Here is an 18,985-nt window from a genome sequence, read left to right on the forward strand (position 1 = left end):
AATGTGCGTATAGACTCTTATACTTTTTAGTTAGTTAAATTGAATACGGTTACACCATCTAGACAAGTTGTTTACTACTTAAGTAATTAGTTAAACTGGTTCGCAAACGGACTGAACGTTTTTGTCACGAGTCGGTATGGTCCTCGAATCGTGCAGAGATGTGTTTCCTAAAAAATATCGACCACATTCGCCGTTGTTTTGAACTCCGTTGGTTACGACCGAACTTGACCACAGCCGCTTTCGGGACACGCGTCGCAGGCGAATGATCCGACGACCTAAAAGCTCACGATACGCGCGAGCCGAGGACCTGACCTGGTCAGGCTTACCGCGCGGTTGGTTTAACGGTTAATAACTTTAATAGTTTGCACAAATTAGATTTGCGTCGAAGATGGAGATTTTTTCCTGCCTGCGCTTTCCAAGCGATCCCGAAGAGCCGCTTCAAAGGTGTTCGACTGGACTTTGTCCGGGTTTCAAAACTTCCGTTTTGGAGAGCGCGCTCATTAATTTAGAAAAGTTACAAATTCTTGCAGCACCTTTAATTGTTAAATAACAGGCATTTGTAAACATTTAAAAGCGAATGAATGACAACATATGTTGAAAATAAAAACTGTCCCTTGAGGGCCATTAGTGCGTCGAAGTTCAGCTCCATCCTTGATCCCGCTCACCAGCCCGTCATCAAACACCTCTCTGGATTGGCTTGTTCGGGGGTGTTTGATTTAGGTTGAAGCTAAACTCTACAGGACAGTAGAACTTGAGGGCCAGATGTGAACAACACTGATAAACGCATACAAAGATCGTTTCAAACTCACAAGCCCAATTTATGAGTGGACCGATGTGCTGCATGCAACAATGTGTGCAAATTAAGACTGAAAAAAAAATTAAATCTCTAAGTGATCTGTGCATTTATGACACAAACCACTTAAAACTTGAAAAAGATGCGCAGACAGCACACGGTAATAAAACCAGTGAGGGTAAAGAGATACATTTTATGCATATGAGCAACACATTTCAAAAGTCACTCACTACTTTATTTCCTTCCAGCACCGTTTTCACTCAACATCGGTATGAGAGCGACCTCTAGTGTTCAGTCTGTTGTTTCTGTAGCAGTCCTAGGCCAGCTCTCCGGAAGCTCTCACCAGCTCCGTCCTTCATGCAAGGTCTTCATCAGCAAAACAAGAGTTGTTCGGTTGTTACATCATTTAGTAGGTTAACCCGGAAGACTGTATCGGGGTTTAACTGATGGGTTTTAGCATAGCCGTTTTCAAGTGAAAATGACTGTTTACATTTGACAAATTATAATTACCAACTTACATTTTTAAATCGACGGGGCGACCGCGTTCACGTATGCTCGTTAATCAAAACCCCACCGGAGCGATGCTCAGATTTGATCAATCTCTAGTGGGTTGTTGAATTACAAACTGAACTGCTCTGCTGTAGAGAGACACGCTTGCTGGGCATAGCTGGGCCTGATCAGACCCACCAGACTTGTTAGCGACCTGGTCCAGCTCCTGCGATGAGGGCCGTGTAGGGGGATGTTTTCAGGGAGGGTTCACCCAGGAGTGCCGTCCCAGGCCATGATTAGGTCCTTTACGGTACAGGCTACTCTACTCCTGGGCATATGGGATGCTCGCTTGTAAAAAAAAAAAAAAAAAAAAAACTGTCCCGGGCCCTGTGAACTTCAGTGACGCACTTGGGCAGAAAGCCCTGCTCGTGCTTTTCTTCTTGATAGAGGCTGATCGAGACCTAGTCACAGTGTGGAGCACACCCTGTTGGGAAGAGATTGAAACGCAAATTTTAAAGGTTTTAAACGTGGCCTTTATATATAAACTTTCTGTACATTACATTTTTAATCGTGACGAAAGTGCACTTCTAGTGCTTTTCAAATCATAAAAGGTATAATTAGTATTCTTAAACTGCACTCGCAGATAACATTGGCGTAATAATAATATTAAAATTAATTTGACTTGGTAAAGTCGAATTAAAAGTTTTACTTTTTGTTAAAATACTAAAGCATAGGTAAAGCACTTATTATTTGAACTGTAGTGTTTTATTCATTGATACACTTAAAGTAAATATATTTTAGATTGCAATTTCATCATTATAAACGTGTTATTACAAGTATGTTAAAAAAAACATGACATTTTTCTATAGAAATTGCATTAATGTACGTTTTAGTTTAACATAAATGCTTGTCAGTACATTCAGTGCAATTTATTTCAAGACAACACTAACCGAAATCATAAAGATGTACTTAAAGGGTTAGTTCACCCAAATTAAATTTTATTTATTAGTTACCTTCATGTCGTTGCAAACCGGGAAGACCTTTGTTCTCCTTTGGAAAAAATTAAGTGATTTTTAATGTAATCCAAGAGTTTTCTGGCTCTTGCCGTCTATGAACATGGACAGAAATGTCTCGGATTTCATCAAAAATATCTTAATCTGTGTTCCCAGGATGAACAGGTTTGAAACAACACGAGGGTGCGTAATTAATGACAGAATTTTCACTTTTGGTTGAACTGTCCCTTTAAGTGGATTAATTAAAAAAAAAAATTAACATTCAAATAATTGCATTTCATATAAATGTAACGTATAAAAAATTACCCAATGCAATACAAATGTATTAGTTCTTACAGGGGATCTTATCCAGGTAAAGTAAATTTAAGAACAATCCAGATACAAAACTGTTGACCTTCCAGTGCTGTGTGTCATGTACCTCTCTTTCCTTTCTTCTTATGACATCTTTTTTTCCTGACGCTGCTGGACTCATTCGATGAAGATTCATCAGTGATGCTCTCATCTTCAACATACGAGCTGGACGAGCTTTTATGTCTCCTTCTCCGTGTCCTGGACTGAGAGAACACCGATGTGCTCGCTGCGGCAACAGAGAATAACAATTAAAAAAAGCACAAGTACCACTGTAACAGGAAATCAACCGCATAATTAAGTTACTTCCCGATACTTTAAAACTTGGAATAAACCTATTTTGTTAATCTATTAAAATCCCAATTATCACAACTATAAAAAAAAAAAAAAAAAAGCATTCTCATACCCTTAAATATATGCTGTCATAAAACCTTGAAAATGTATTTACTGCAAAAGTTTTACTTTAAATGTAAAAGTGACTAAATGACATACACACACTGCAATTTAGGATAGTATGGTTTTGTTGCCATGATAAAACTATATTAACATTTTAAGATTTAAAGTAAACTGCATGTCTTGAAACGTATAACCATTTTGTGCCAAAACACAAAATCCTAAGAAAATAAATAAATATATAAATAAAAAACGGTACCTTTACTTCAAAAGGTCATTGTAAAACTCATTATAATACAGGTGTTGTTTTTTTTCCCGTTTTTTCACCACACCTTCAGGCACTGAAACCAAGCGAGCGCCGGTGAGGTTCTCGATCTGTGAGCGGAGGAACCTGCGGTCCTCCTGTAGGTCCTGCACCTGTCTCTCCAGAGCTTCAATCCTCTCCTGTTTGCTCTCCAGCAGGCACTGAAGTTTAGTGATGGTCAGCATAACACCGCCGGGTAAACCCTCCATCGAAGGTACCGCTGCTAAGAAAAATTGTACATCTCATCAGTAAAATACGGAGATCCCAATGAGGTCACCGATTCTCACGAAATGGGGGGAAAAACAACATACTAGCACTGTTCAGATTTTTGTGCTTCTCTGCATCGGTGGCAGCCTCAGAGTTCATGTTTTCCCACTGGATGGCTTCGGGCTCTGGTTCCTGTTTCACCCAGCTGTGGCTGCTCACGGGACTCTCCTGTCTGGCGGAGCTGGAGTCCAGTTCACTGCTGGGGGAGTATGGGGTAGATTCTGTCTGCTGCTGCTGCTGCTGCTGCTGCCACTGAGTGTTAATCTCAACTGGAACACTGCAAGAGAACACTATCATAATTGCACTTAACATATTTATTATCTTAACGGCATTTAAACACGACTTATTTAATTACTGCTTCCAAGAGAGATAATATTTGGCAAATTACAGCACTGGAAAGTACAAGCTCCACTTGTATGTATATCTCCACCTTTCTGTGTTTGCTGGATTTGGATCAGAGTATGGGCCTATAAATGGAAATAAGTTGATTTTACTTGCGCATTACAGTTCAATTCTAACAACAAGACTAGAATACTTTGGTATATGCACTGATAATAAAGAGTGCTTTAATGGGTCTTTTTTTTTGCCAAAATTATTTCAAAAGTTAAAATGAAGATAAAATATTCACAAGATACTCTATTAATCACAATCTAGCACTATTGTCAATTTCATATCACTTTTAACCCTCTAGTGTTTTGGTTTGTCATATTGGACGCTTTCTATTTAGCAGAAATTATATGAAACTAAATGACTTATGGCAGTTGCTATGTGAATGAAAATACCGCTCAGTAATAAGGAATACACAGGCTTTGCCAATGCATTAAAATCTCAATCAATTGGATTTTAAATATTGTTGCTTTATAAGCTGCAGTCCGTAATTTTTTTGTTGTTAAAAATGATCCAAAAATCAATATTTGAAAAACCAGCAAGTGTTCAAAACTATCGCCTTACTTGAGCTCGACTCGTTTTCTGATTTGAGTGGACGGGTGGGTTTTCGCGGGAAATTCGAGAGCTGCGCTGCGTCATTACGTCACATCTGTAAACATAAAGATCGAGTTCCGGCTCGCTTTATTCAGCTTTATGATCCGTTCGATTGTAGCCTGTTCTCATAGCAGCTGGAATAATTAAATATATATATATATATATATATATATATATATATATATATATATATATATATATATATATATATATATATATATAAAATCATTTTATTGGAGGATTGTAATCCAAAAAGGATTACATGAAATTAATTGAATTCAATTATATTTCAGTTTTAAATGTGCAAATGATTACGGATAGCCTGGGTTTCCACAAGATATGTGTTTTAAAGAAAACCAGCTTGAAGGGAGTATAGTTTGCTTTTTGGGTTAAAAGAAATTCTGAATGATGCGACATTTAGTGATTAGACTGTACACACTCTTAGTCACGCAATGCTGATGTTAACATCAATGATTTGAGAATAATGTGTAACAATAATAATCTGCAGGGTTTGATGTGATAAGAGCTAAGCGATGGTTAGATTAAATCACCATCGGGAGCGCGATTTATGATAATGCTTTTTTCCTCAGTCAGAACAAAGCATGGCAGACTTACTTGTTGAGATGACAATATCCGGTGAAAATTCTTATTAGGGTCATATATTCCAAGACGTAGGCTAGAATCTGTGATTATTAAATACAGGATCCCCGCCGGTGCAACTGACAGCTACACGTTCGCCTCAAAACATTAGATTCATCCGCGCCGCAGCACAACCCACGCATAAGATATCATTCCGCAAGGAACTGCAATACCAGGTTTTCAAACATAGATGGCGACAAAGAAGCAAAACATACGGACTGCAGCTTTAACTTAAACGCTGCATTAATTGTATTTTTTTACACTGTATAAACAAAACAGTACATAATATATTAGTATTAATTAGTACTATGAAATACATTCAAAACATGAAATATTACAGTATGTTCATTTCACAAAATAAAATTATTCCATGATTATAGCCTCCAATCAGTTTTGACTTCCAAATAGTTAAATGACAGTTTTATAAACAAGTATTTAAATAAATAGTTCACCCATCTTATTGACATTCCAAACCTGTAACACTTACTTAAAGGGGATCACAAAGACATTCTATGCTACCCATACAATGGTGTCCAAAACAATAGCGTTTCAAAATATAATCTTTTGTGTCCCACTGAACAACGATGACAGAATGTGCGTTTTTAATGTCAAATAATTTACGTTTTCAAACATCACAAGGTCTTTAAATTTGATTATCTTTTGTCCTTCGAGTAGAAAAGTGCTTCAAAATAAGAAGGTGATACAAACGGGAAACGTTTCAGTGCAGTGTTTGTTGTGACTATGTTGCCTAGAAACAACACACAAGCAGAATGAGAAGCTCCAGGCCCGATGCTGCTATATGAAATATAAGCACTCTATGAAAGCAACTTTATGGATATAAATTTGGTGGCAGGTTTGGAGTGCCTGGAGAAGACCCACTACTGTTAAACTTCATAACGTTTTGCTTTATTTTCCGGCTAAACGTACCTCACGCACACCGCCATGATCTCTCTCGATTCAGTCAGTCTTTGAATCGCGGTGAGCCTCAGACTGTGGTTAGTGTATATCGTTCTCGTGCCGGCCTCTTTGCATATTTTGGGCAGCATTTGGGAGAGATAATTGACTCCCAGCGGAAGTGGGGTATACCACAGCTCATCGGTGATCACGTACATCCTTTTCGGCTGCAGATACAGCGCTTTGGCGTCGGCGGGGATTTTGCTCAGGTATTTCTCCAGAGACGCGACCGGGCACAGCGGATTGCCGGGCTCTTCATACATAGCCCTGCGGTTTTTCTTGTCCTTCTCCTGCATGCTTTTCGCGTCCTCGTGCAACGCCATCGTGAAGTATTTGAATCCGTTCTGGTCTCGGTTGAGAGCGAACGCGTCTGGCTGCAGGTGTCGGTTGCCCTCCTTCCCCCTCAGCCCAAAATGTAACTGGATGTCGTACCAGACCTTATTTAACAAGCCTTTCGGGTTGCCGGGGTCCAGCGCGGGAGAATGCTTGAGTAGGTGCTGGTCCTCGGGTGAAATCGGCGGGTAATGTGCCGTTATATCTCTACCAGAGCGCCGGATCTGCTTGACGACGCCTTTGAAAACATTATTGGCGGCCCTGAACTCGGTGTCCTGCATCAGGTTCCACACGCGGTTGAGGGGAGGTTCATTGATGAACCGATTCAATCCGGCTCGAAGCCCGACGTAGCTGCTGATGCCGTACAGCTCTCCTTTGCTCGTCCTGATAGAGCCATAAAACTCGCGCAGCACCGGGTTCAGCTCCGACTTCTCGACGGTTTTAAAGTCGATCGTCAGCTGCTTCTCGCGCAACCAGGCTTTAAAACAGTTCACAGCCCACACCGTCTGCTTCACGGTGCTCGACTCGTTTCGGTTGTGCTCTAATTCGTCTAAATCCGCCGACGATACATTCGCACATCTGGATATCTGCGCCGTTAAACTGGACTCTCCTCCCTCCGTCTCTTCCTCTTCACCTGAGGAGCTTTCGCACTTCAGGTCAAACATTGTATTCATGGAAACAAATTCCGTTGGTCAAACGGTTTTCTTCTTATCACTTTCAGCGTCACTCAAGGCGTCCGCGGAGTCATACTACGTGACACGCACGCTAACCTTTCTGTGTAAAGCTAAAATGAATCATTTGTAGAGACTTGCTGACCTGTACACACAGCCACGAGTGTTTACAGGATTTCTTTGTTGTTCTTCTTCTTTGAGAATCCCACAGAATGAAGCGCCACAGAAACACACCGCCGCCTACCGTTCACTGCGCGAGCAACACGCGACCGATTACGATTGAAATATCTTCCATTAATTTGATTTTTTTATATATATACTACACTTCATCAATACTTTATCACTGATTGACTGACTGTTGTCACACCCACGCACAAACTAATAAAGATGAATAAAATAAAAGCGGTTGAAGAAGCCATCACTTCAATTCTTATGACAGGTTGCTTCCAATTTCCAAGTTTTAAAAGTGCTGTTTTGATCTGCTCTAAGGATTAATCACTTTTTTTTTGCAGAAACAAGTGCTAATGGATTAAAAGAAATAACTCTGTTTAATAAATACATTTTAGAATTATAGCACTATATTCAGTTGGTATACATCTCTTTTTTTTAAAGGTCATATATAATTAAATTATTTTTACTGCTAATAATTTATAGCTTGGAATATGCAGAAAATGTATTTTACATGAAAAAAATTCCAAAGAAGAAATGTTGAAATGTGAATTACAGTGAGATCTTTTTCTTTTTTTCGTTATAGTAACTTGCTAAAAATTAGAAACAAGCTACGGAAAATTTACAGAACAAAAAAAACATCCATTTATTAATAAATAAAGAGAAAACATCACAATAATATTGCTAGTTATGCAGGAGCTTAGAACTGGAACTTTATTTTATTCAGGGAAATGCAATTGAATTAATACTGAACATACTACTTCAGATTCAATCTTATGTTTATTCATTTAAAGTCATTTTTAATATAAGTTTATGTATACCATGTCACATGTGCCTACACCGTATAGTCAATGCTTGTTATATTAATCTCATAAAATAACTTTTTGGGAACTCTTGCCTGCATTCTTGTTACAGATATATTAATATACTGTAAGATGTATTAAAATGCCCCATGCAAATAATATAAATACTTCAGTGTGTGTTAGTTACAACAACATTAATTGGGTGAGTAAAAACGGTTTCTTCAGTAATTCAGATATTTTACCACAAGTGGACAAATGAGCTGCGGAAGTCTTATTATTTCGCAGGCCGTAAATGTTACATTGTATTTTTTTTAAGCACTTCTCTACATGCTTAACGACGTCGTTCACACAAACGTTCAGATTCACATTGTCGTGCACGTTTTTCAAACAGTACAGCTGTGAGGTTTTAGCGTGGAAAAACACCGGCGTATCACAACAGAAAATAAAAATGCTGGCTTTGTATTATTCATCTCATAACCCTGGAAACCACAAGACTCCACTTAAACCAATTCAGCTGGCCAATTATGTCTCAAGTACAAGGAATGCCACAGAAACCGGACGCAAATGCATGTTTCTGAATAATGCTGTGCATCTTTGCACAGCGTAACAAAACGTTCATATTAAACGTATGCCGTACTTGAAGGTTGCGTTGCCGATTCTTCATTTAAACAGAGCTGTATACAAAACGTGTTTATAGACAAATACACGGAGAATAAGTCATGTTAGTTGTGACTATATTGAAAACCTTCCTGGCCTGCAAGCACTTGGGTCGTTTCTTTTAGTGCAGGATGGCCAGCAGAAGGCGCTTGAAATCTCCGCCGCACTCCGAACTGATGGCGTCTTTTAGAGACACATCGTATTTCTCCAGGTACATGTCCTTAATGGTCTCCAGATCGAACTATTAAAACAGATGAATACAAGTCGTTTGATAAAACGTGCAAACAAGAGTATTCTCAATGCCAAATATCATTTTCTATAGAGATACATGTGCTCCATGTGTAATAATATCCCACAATGCAATGCGGTAAGATGATTTGAAGTGGTGTTTTACCTCCGAGCGGCACACGATGATGCGGATGAGAGTGTCTTCATCGGTTCCGGCACCCTTCATAGCGGCATTCAGCTTCCGGGCGAAGTACAGCTGAGGGTTCTTAGCACACCTCACTGCGGGTTAGATGAATACTGCAGTATTATTACACAAATAAATCGGAACGTAATATTTCACTGAAGCAATTTTGGCTTTGTTCGCAATCGAGTGCAAAGCAATGATCTGAAGGAACGGTTCACCCAAAAATGAAAGGTGAAGGCTGTTCAAGACATGGAGTTTAACTCTTCATCAACACATTAAATGAATTTACCATTGCATCAGAACCAGAGTCCAAACAGCTCATAAAAACATCACAGTGATCCACTTCATCAATGAAAGTCTTGTGAAGTGAAAAGAGTTGCGTTTGCAATAAACAAATGCATCAAGATGCTTTTAACTGTAGATTCTGGCTAAAATATGAGTCCTCGATCCATATGTCTCTGAATCAGAAAGAAAATAGTCAAGCAGTGATTTGCTAAACATCAATACATTGTTGGATGGACTATTTATACTGTTGGAAGCATTAATATGGATGACGGACGGATTAAGTTAATGATGTACTCGTTTCTTAGAAAGACACAGATTTTCTCTTTACAAAATCTTAACTGATGGACTTGAGTCATGTGGATAGTTGTAATGTTTTTAGCAGATGTTTGGACTCTCATTATGGTGGCACCCATTCACCGCAGAGGATCCACTGGTGAACACATCAGTAATGTAAAGAAAAAACTAATTTCTTGGATGGCCTGAAGGTGAACTAGTCTCAGTTAAAATGGGTGATTTCAGAGAAACTAGAAGGTAGAAGAATTTTTTATTTACACTACAAAGAATAATATTTACATATGCAAAAAAATTTTTAGAAAAAAGCCTGTGTTTACTACAAACCGAGTGCAGTGTAGCAGTCCTTCAGAGTTCCAGAGGTTTCCTTATCGATTGCATCCAAAATCTCTGTTCCAGAAATCTGTTGGAGAGAAAAAGGTCAACGGTCTAAAATTAACCCAGAGTTGTTACACATGAACTAACACGGCGTATTATACATATTGTTAAGTTTCTGTCTTAAACTCAGAACAAACTTACGGCTTCATAAGCTTTGAATGTGACCTGCAGTTGCAAGTAGTTCCTGGTGGCCAGAATGTAGCTGAAAGTGGACTCATCTGTGCCAAAGCATCCCTCTCCTGCCTGACAGAGAATTAAAACAGCTATTAATAAAATTGAATTGACCTTTGATGTGTGTGATGTGTGTGTAATATATATATATATCTTAAAAAAAAAATGATATATTCTATGAACCTCAAAGGATATGTAACCAGGCACACGCATAAATATTTAAATGTGATTGTGTTGAATGTCTCCTACTTCAAACAGAGACACCGCATCTTGCTCCGCCAGCGCTTCATCCACCTCGTAGCTCTCGTCTCTGTTGCCCTACAAGAGAAAAAGCATTGACACCCTTGACCGAGAGAGTGAAATCCAATCCGAGTCACGTCATTGAATCCTGCTTCTACTTATCTGATGAAAGGGGATCTGAAGCACTGCCAAGTTCCAGTGCTCTATAGGGACAGTAGGAAGAGGGAGGGCTACTAAACACAGAGTCGCTCAGGACTGCGGCGTGGTCATTTTGTAAGACCTTAGCAACCATTTTGATTTTAAACGAAGCGGATTTACCTCGAGAAGCAATGTTAGCAGTCTCCTAACATCCCCACTGGTGTCTGCTTCAATGTCTGCCTCCAAATCCCTCTCATGAACTGTAGACAACAACATACAGGCGATGCTTACTAAAGTGCTTAGATAAAACACACAGTGATCTTTTGCGAAATCTGTAACTGATGTTGCTATGTGGTTGCTAAGGTGTTTGCTTACTGGTCCAGAATCTCAGTTATGAAGCCTTATCTCAGACTGTGATGACACGTTTCCACAGTTATTAACACTGCAATTGGTTATTAATCAATTTGACATCCGTCTCTCTTCCAATCAATACGATTAATCTCCTGAAGTCTTTAAAAAATGCTATCATAAATATATTTTTCTAAAGGGCATGTAAAAATACGGTGGTGTAACTCCCGTTAACCTGTATAAAAGTTTATTCAGTGAATTAGTTAATTAATAAAAGCATTTTATTGTACTGAAACATGAAGCATAGCAAGTGTAGGAAAAGTTTCATGGCATCTAGATTACAAAAATAAATGAAAAAAAAAAAAAAAAAAAAATCATACTGTACATAAAAAGCCCAGATCATAAAAAGCCGTAGAGGGGTTAATTAACTATTTCAACTAGTTAACTACTTAAATAACTTTAACTAGTTATAGATATACATTTTAAAAAGTTGAATACCTTTAAACATACACACTAATGCTAAATAAAACATGAACAAATAAAATATGGACAGAACCAGCGAAAAAACCTGGTTCTGGACATATTTCACCCAGCATTTTTTTTTTGAGTGTAACTGTAAAAAGAACACACAGAAAGAGACGCATTTAACCTAAAACAATTAATGCACAGATCTATTTTGACATAGTTTTGTCTTGTCCGTTGCTACGGTTATCGCTGTTAAATCATAGCAATTTCAGGAGTGACTCACGGAACACTTCAGCAGATTCACTCCTGTAATTATGAATTATAAAACCCAGAATCATACGTGGAGGTTACTTTTTTTCAAAATGTGAATGGTTTAAAGAAAATGGGCAAAGAGTGAATTCAGGCATAAATCAAATGGACAAAATAAAGTGTTAACTTGACATTTTTTTGTTGGGACAACCTAAAAACTTAAAGAGGGTGGTTCATCCAAATGAGAAAGAATACATTTGTTGAGTCATTCTTACCATGGGCGTAGGTGTCTTTGTACGTGAAGATATCCTGTTGGAAAACAAAACATAGTAAATGACTTGCCCCGGCTTTGGGAAGGCTGACAAACACAGGAACAGAAACAAGCAGACATACAGCATTGGTAGCAGTGCACAGCATCTCCACCAGGACATCCTCGTCTGTGCCGGCGCCCTTCATGGCCTTCCTGAGCTCTTTCACTGCAAACACGTGAGGCGGGTCCAGCATGGCAAGAATGGCATTCTCGAAGTTACCGGACAGCTCACTCTTTAAAACCTCCACCAGTTCCTTCAGGGAAGACGCAAATCCGTGAAGGCCCGCTCTTAATTCTTAAAAGCGATTCCTGTGACGTTTTCAGAATACTCACGTCGTCGTATTTGTCAAAGTACGCTTGCTTGATCTCCAGTCTCTGAGCCGCACTTCGATTGGCTAGGATGTCTATAATGGCTTGCTCATCGGTTCCTTGAAAATGAAAATGTATTCTCTAGTGACGAAAATATCCAGAAAACAGCAGGCGAACTGCGATTGCGTGCAAGCGTCTCACCTAAACCTTTGCAGGCTTTGCGAATGGCCTTTATGTCGGCAACTACGTCAAAGTCTTCATAAGGAAAAACGGTTGGCTGTCAAAGAAAACCATTTCAGATGTTCGTTATGTTTGATCCTGCTCACAATGAATTACATATTTAAGCGATACAAGCCCAGATCATTATTATTAGTTGTCGACATTTGCATATGCCAACTTATTGACCATGACATTAAACATTAATATAACAAGCCACGTTTCAGCCACTTCTGCTATAGCACATGTTTAAATGTCTGTTTATTAATACTGAAACTATTTGATAAAGCATTTCTTGCCGCTGTGTTATGGTGAGTCGAAATTAGTTAAATCCAGTTTATTAAAATGTATTGATAGGTTCATAAAGCAGAGAAGTTTTGTCTACTATATTTAGAAAAAGACAGTATTTTAAAGATTTTTACTGTTGCAGTGGCACACCATAATAAAATATTTTATGGTAACACCCAGGGGCCAGTTGTTGAAAAAAAGTAAATCAAAACTGGGTCAAAACTTTAAAAAAAAAAGAAAAAAAGAATTAGGATTAGATTATGTTTTGGTTTTGTGTTGTTCAATACATTTTAGTATAATTGGGATACTTTTGATTAAAAAAAAAAAAAACATGCAGCAGAAGGGAGAAGTACAGAAACTAAATTGTAATGAAACTTTAAAAATGGTCCAAAAAATTTGTAACATGTAATATATCCTTAAATCCCCTAAAAATATTATATTTAAAAGTTTAAATAAATCGGGGTGCACAAATCCAGATCAAACTGCTTAACAACTAGCCCTAATAATTTATGCTAACTTTCTATAAAGCTACAGATTCAAACAAGAAAACACTACTCCAACTAACACTGATACTACCAGTACTACTAAATAAAAAGTTTTTTAACAGTGAAATCTGAACCGAGCATCACTCTTTTTGTGAATAAAGAGGTTTATTGTCGCACTAGAGCACCCAGTCTCCCCAGTATGAACAAAAGACCGGCTCAGGAATGCTCAGAGGAAGCGCCCCGTCCAAACACTGTAATCCCAGATGGAGGCCCCCGCACAGGCCACAACCAAACCGAGTTTGTCCCGATCTCCTCCCAAAGCTCTTCCTCTGACTCATTCAGATAACGGGATTCCGACACCATCCTTCCCCTCACAGTATCACACGTAACCCGCAATACATGTTCGAAAAGTGATTTTTGAATTATCATCAAGACATTCAACAATAAAAGCAACCGCGGAAAGCTCAGAAAAGAAACACGAGACGCCTTTGCTGCATCGCACCCGGAGTTCACGCGCCGTGTAAGGGCTGCGTTTGCGAAAAGCGTCTCGGCAGCGATAAACAAAACCCATGTCAGCGAGATACATTAACTTTATTCTTTTCCCGCGCCTCATTTCTCTCTGTCCCTTTTTAAAACGGTTTGAATTGCTCGACTGCGCGACGCGTCCCAGAGCAAACTCAACGCAGAACGTTAAAGTAGCTACATCTTTCTCTGACGTAAACGCATCTCGCGCGTAAGGCGCGCGTTAGCGGGTGCAAATGTAACGAAATACTCACATGACAGTTTCCCATGGTGAGAGTTTCTGAGGTTTGACGAACAGATGATCTGACCGCTGTCCGAACTGAAGGCCACGCGCGTGAGAGTTTCGGTAAGTGACGTCAGCACGCAGGGAAATAACGGGATGGGTTTTAAACGTGCTCACGAGAGCCGGCACCAACGCTTTTGGGCATTTGCTTTTTGCTAAACCTTATATTCATCCACGCAATCTTATACATCGCTTCCACGTATATAATACTTATTAATTAACAAGTATAACGTGTTTTTTTAAGCAGTAATTAAAAAAAAAAAAAGCATCCGAAGACTACAACACTGACTTAAAACCCACATATATACAACAAACGGTCAGAAAGTGGTTATATTTAATCTGCAAATATCAGAGAACGTGCAAAAATCCGTCTATTGGCTTTAATTTAGCGCCTGTAAAAAGAGAAATGGCGCCCTCTAATGAACACGGCAGTGACCCACACAGCTCTGTCGTGTAGCTACATTTTAACCGAGCGGATATTAAAAATGCTGTAAAAAATTAACAACAAAACTGCTTTTACACAGTGTGGTTTGTGCAGTGTTGCTTTAAGTCAACTACCGTGGCTTTTATGTAATATTTTCATTTACACAGTGTAGTACATCAGAGCCATATTGTGTCTAATACACACCACAGTATTGTCTTGAATCTCAAATGTAGAGAAGTTAAAGTCATAGGTTTCCAAAATGATAAGTACTGGCACTCCAAAAAGCGCACTTTATATGTATAATACTTAAATATATCTCATTACTATCCACGTCTAATGGTGAGATGGGAAACTTATGAGGACTAGAATCTTGCATTTTTTGTTTCATTCACATATAGCAGTACTGTGGCTGTTTTTATTCATTTGTAATAGTCAAACTCCACCACAGACATCATTGGCTGAATGTCTAATGCGTATGGCACACTAGGCAGCACTTCAGGACTTTCGAAGTCGTCGTCTGATTGGTTGAATGTCACGTTCTTTAACGTTTCGTCTGAAAACAGATGCGGTGGGGCCTGACCACTGAAGAATGCTGTCGTGTTTACAGCTGTGACAATGAGTGCTTACCAGTATCAACAAAACCTCTAGATTTTAAAGTTTGAGGCATAGACTCTTTAAAATACATCCAAGAGTTTCACACACCTGTCTTTAATAAGTCTGGGGACATTTCAACGCTCCTATGGTTGCTTTGCCTGTCAGGCTCTTGGTTCTGTCATTGGCCATTTAAAGTGGCCAAATATATGCAAATAAATACATTTAGACCACTTAACTTAGACTTTTAATCAGTATAGCAAAAAAAAAAGTTTTTAAACCAAATCACTTACCATGTCGTTAAAACATCCACAGTTAGACCAGATATATGAAATAGTTTCTTCATCCTAATTCAAAACAATATCACCACTTTGATCTTTGATCTCATGCCCTCTGATTCTTAATTTTAATTCCATGCTTAAGACCGGAGCAGGTCCGAAAGTTCAATACTGGCAGTCAGACCATCGTTATAGGATAGCTGATGGATCCTGCGAGACCTGGTTGCAAGCTCCCCTGACTTGCAGGATGTGGCTAATGTCTTGTGTTAAACAGTCACTTGTCCAACTGGGCATACAGGTCTTTGTTGATTAGCCAAGGCCCTTTTACTTCCAATTTAATGATCAGTATCATTCCAAGCTATCTCTCAACTGCATGCTAGGTGTTTAGTGCCAGCTTTTTTTTCCCCTTAATTGCACTTCTTTGTTACACCACCATGTCTGCTTGTCAGTGAATAATCAACCTGCATTTGTTCCTCTCACAGTTTCTGCTGCCCAGAGTATCTGCTCCATCTGTTTGATCACGGTTCACCAAGTTGGTCAGAGTAGCTGTCAGCTTGTTCAATTTCCCACACTTAACCCTTCCAGGCTGTCGGTATGGGTATTTTTGGCAATTGCAGGAGGTCCGTTGGAATGTTTTGGGGTCACTCTGATGTTGGTCACCAACAGGTCTCACCTCTGGACCATTCAGAAGTCAATATGAGTCTCATGGCTACCACTGCTATAGGTGAACAGGTTGTGTTGGTCTTTATATTATATATATATATATATATATATATATATATATATATATATATATATACATATATGGCATCTGTTGTCGTTTTGCATGCTGAGTCTGTGATCCTATTATTTTTATTAATAGCATTGAAGAAAAACGGGTTGCCTTGAATACCTTTACATTTCTGTGTGTATATATGAGGATACTGTTACTCAAATGAAACGGTCAAATGCTCATGAAATGACGCTCAGAGCAGATGTGGAGATGTTGTTCGTGTATTTATGTCGTCACAGTGAATCTGCAGATGTTAATATAACCAGAAGCAGCACGCGCGCTTCAGTACAGTAGTACACAAAACCCGCCCATTCATTAAGACAGAGACACGTGACATTTGTATTCAAATAGCATTTTTTCTGAGTAATATTTACAAATAAGAGTGTTAACTTGAATTTAACTTGACCTTTCAGTGCAATTATTATTAAAATAATGACAGGGGAAACAGAATTTTCTCAAAATGTTTGATATGACAAAAAAATATTGCTATAAAATCAAAAAAAAAATATATATATATATATATATATATATATATATATATATATATATATATATATATATATAAATAAGTTATAAAGTTTTTCGTTATCCAACCGTGACAACAGTCCGTGTCTCTCTAGCCTCCCCTGAGCCCTTTTAGTTTTAACAGGCCCCATAAAGTGTGCGATGAGTTTGGCGGGGTAATTGAGAATTAAACGGGGGAGAGTTATGTAAGAGGAAGCAATGCCTCCATCACGATATGAGTAAATATGACTGGGTACGTTCAGCTGTGGTTGGTACATCAAGATAAAAGTTGTCTTCTATTATTAAAAGTGCTGTATATAGGCTTGACTAGTGGGTGAACCAGGCATTGCAGTCCAAATTCAAAATGTTGTTTTTTTTCCACCCGGCTCCTCCGACTAGACGCACGCACAGGTTGCCAGATTGATGACATCAACAGGAACTGACCCCCGTTCTACAGCTTCCATCACTAGCATGCTAACTGGCAACCCAGGGTGTCGAAATACAATTGGGTTAAATGGCAGCGTGTGTGTCACACAGTCCAAAGCAAACACAGACATTCAGTCCCAGAAAGCACATTTTTAAAGAAGAATAACTGCAGCATGTTTTTTTTTTCGGATGAACAAGCGTGCAAACATATTATGGGATTTTGGCTTTAGTAGAGTCAAAAACTTTAGGTTGCATACAGCATACAACATACAGCAACTTTAAGTTGTATTACATTGTCATGTATTAATAATCATGACAACGTCCCTAGAATGTCCAAGGCAAGGACTATATGTCAGAAATTAAATTAAACTAATTTGAATGAAAGTTAATATTATAAAATACACAAACATACATTTTTGCCCAGTAAAAAATGTTGCCTGTCTCGACTACATTTACATTAATTTGGCAAAAGCTAGTATAGCTAGAAAAGGGATGGATTAAGACTAGTTAAAGTATAGAGGAAGAATATAATGGATGTCATTAATGTTTTTCATCACGTTTTAGTCGCTCTCTATTCCACTAGATGTCAGTAGGCTACAACACAAAAGTAGTAGAAGGTTTAGAAAAACAACTGGAGCAGAATGGATAAAGAGGTGTTCTTTTGTGCTGGATTGAGTTAATAAATGAATAAATATTACATATTTGCCGGATCAGCAGTTTAAATGCTCAGCAGGTAAAAAGGGGGGGAAAAGAAAGAAAGAAAAAAGCATTATGGATGGGTTTAAAAAAAAAAAAACTGCATTGGCACTACTTGAAAACTATACATTGTACGCTGATGACACCTGCTGGTCAACACTTTTTTTTGTAGTGCTTGGTTTGTGTGTTTTTAAATAGGTCTTGGATAACAAGAACAATAATAAACAATTAAAGGGTTAGTTCACCAAAAAATTTAATAAAAAAAAAAAAGTATCCTTATGTCGTTCCAAATCCGTAAAACCTCCGTTCATCTTCGGAACACAAATTAAGATATTTTTTATGAAATCTGAAAAACACAACTACCATGTTCAAGGCCCAGAAAGGTAATAAGGACATCATTAAAATAGTCCGTGTGTGACATCAGTGGGTCATCCTCATTTTAAGAAGCTATGACAATACTCTTTATGCGCAAAGGAAATAAAAATAACTTTTCCATGTTACTCTTCGACGTGCATTCACGAGAGTGCCATGATTCATACATGTGGTGTTTCAGTCATCTTTACAAAGACTGTTTTACGAACAAAGTTTGATACATTCTTACAATGCATTCTTATTGCCAGAAATAATCAGTGTAATCAGTGATATAATATGTTTAAAACGTCATCCAGTCCTGTCAATTATCATCAATGTAAGCAGTCAGTGAACTGTGGCAGCGCTGGTTTTTCTAGCATTCCTCCACCAGCCCATCTTCTTCTCTGTTCTTAATCTATCCAATCCTCTAGTCCAGGGGTTTAGCACAAAGCTCCTTAAACTACAGCATGCCATATTCATTTATCAAGACTGTGAGTCCACGTGAACTTGTGAAAAGGTGTATGCATTAACTCCACGTATTACTTCTTTTTCTAAATAGTAGTTTACATGCATACCGTACGGTATTCACTTAGTCAAAGGAGAGTTTTCCCTGTGTGTGTGTGTGTGTGTGTGTGTGTGTGTGGCGTGGGTGGAATCGTGGAATTGTAGCGTTGGTGCTGACAGCCAGGCGCAGAGGAATTTCTCACAGAAATGATCCTCGGTGTAGAGAGGGCCTTTAA

General features: G+C 38.5%; 2 protein-coding genes across 7 annotated transcripts; both read right to left on the reverse strand.

Annotated features, from left to right (window-relative positions):
• Positions 1 to 980: 980 nt before the first annotated feature.
• On the reverse strand, positions 981 to 7,898 carry zgc:174877 (uncharacterized protein LOC570025 homolog). 6 transcript variants are annotated; one of them, XR_006247939.1, is made up of 6 exons: positions 6,155 to 7,898; positions 3,652 to 3,884; positions 3,369 to 3,563; positions 2,714 to 2,872; positions 1,312 to 1,766; positions 981 to 1,159 (listed from the first exon to the last, which is right to left on the reverse strand). XR_006247939.1 is itself a non-coding variant. In XM_043225949.1 (5 exons), the coding sequence occupies exons 1-5, from the start codon at positions 7,186 to 7,188 to the stop codon at positions 1,744 to 1,746; spliced, it is 1,641 nt and encodes a 546-aa protein (XP_043081884.1). In that variant the 5' UTR covers positions 7,189 to 7,898; the 3' UTR covers positions 981 to 1,743. The 6 variants fall into 6 exon arrangements, 3 of the variants coding, with proteins under 3 accessions (XP_043081884.1, XP_043081883.1, XP_043081885.1); XM_043225949.1 differs by having other exon boundaries at positions 981 to 1,766; positions 3,369 to 3,560; XM_043225948.1 differs by having other exon boundaries at positions 981 to 1,766.
• A 136-nt stretch (positions 7,899 to 8,034) lies between these two features.
• On the reverse strand, positions 8,035 to 14,317 carry anxa13 (annexin A13). The gene is made up of 11 exons (XM_043225952.1): positions 14,175 to 14,317; positions 12,611 to 12,686; positions 12,434 to 12,528; positions 12,184 to 12,354; positions 12,066 to 12,099; positions 10,909 to 10,988; positions 10,600 to 10,668; positions 10,321 to 10,422; positions 10,129 to 10,204; positions 9,208 to 9,320; positions 8,035 to 9,054 (listed from the first exon to the last, which is right to left on the reverse strand). Exons 1-11 carry the CDS (start codon positions 14,187 to 14,189, stop codon positions 8,935 to 8,937), a joined length of 951 nt encoding a protein of 316 aa, XP_043081887.1. The 5' UTR covers positions 14,190 to 14,317; the 3' UTR covers positions 8,035 to 8,934.
• Positions 14,318 to 18,985: the final 4,668 nt, after the last annotated feature.

The sequence above is a fragment of the Puntigrus tetrazona genome, chromosome 24 (genome assembly GCF_018831695.1).
Source record: "Puntigrus tetrazona isolate hp1 chromosome 24, ASM1883169v1, whole genome shotgun sequence".
NCBI lineage: Eukaryota > Metazoa > Chordata > Actinopteri > Cypriniformes > Cyprinidae > Puntigrus > Puntigrus tetrazona.

Excerpts from the sequence above, each read along its gene's own strand:
- zgc:174877 (XM_043225948.1), bottom strand. The coding sequence starts at position 7,188 with ATGAATACAATGTTTGACCTGAAGTGCGAAAGCTCCTCAGGTGAAGAG. Across the intron at positions 3,885-6,154 it reads ATCATGGCGGTGTGCGTGAG|TGTTCCAGTTGAGATTAACA; the intron begins GTACGTTTAGCC and ends GTTCTCTTGCAG. Across the intron at positions 1,767-2,713 it reads TAAGAAGAAAGGAAAGAGAG|GGTGTGCTCCACACTGTGAC; the intron begins GTACATGACACA and ends TCTTCCCAACAG.
- anxa13 (XM_043225952.1), bottom strand. Across the intron at positions 10,423-10,599 it reads ATGCGGTGTCTCTGTTTGAA|GCAGGAGAGGGATGCTTTGG; the intron begins GTAGGAGACATT and ends ATTCTCTGTCAG. Across the intron at positions 9,321-10,128 it reads GGACTGCTACACTGCACTCG|TGAGGTGTGCTAAGAACCCT; the intron begins GTTTGTAGTAAA and ends TCTAACCCGCAG.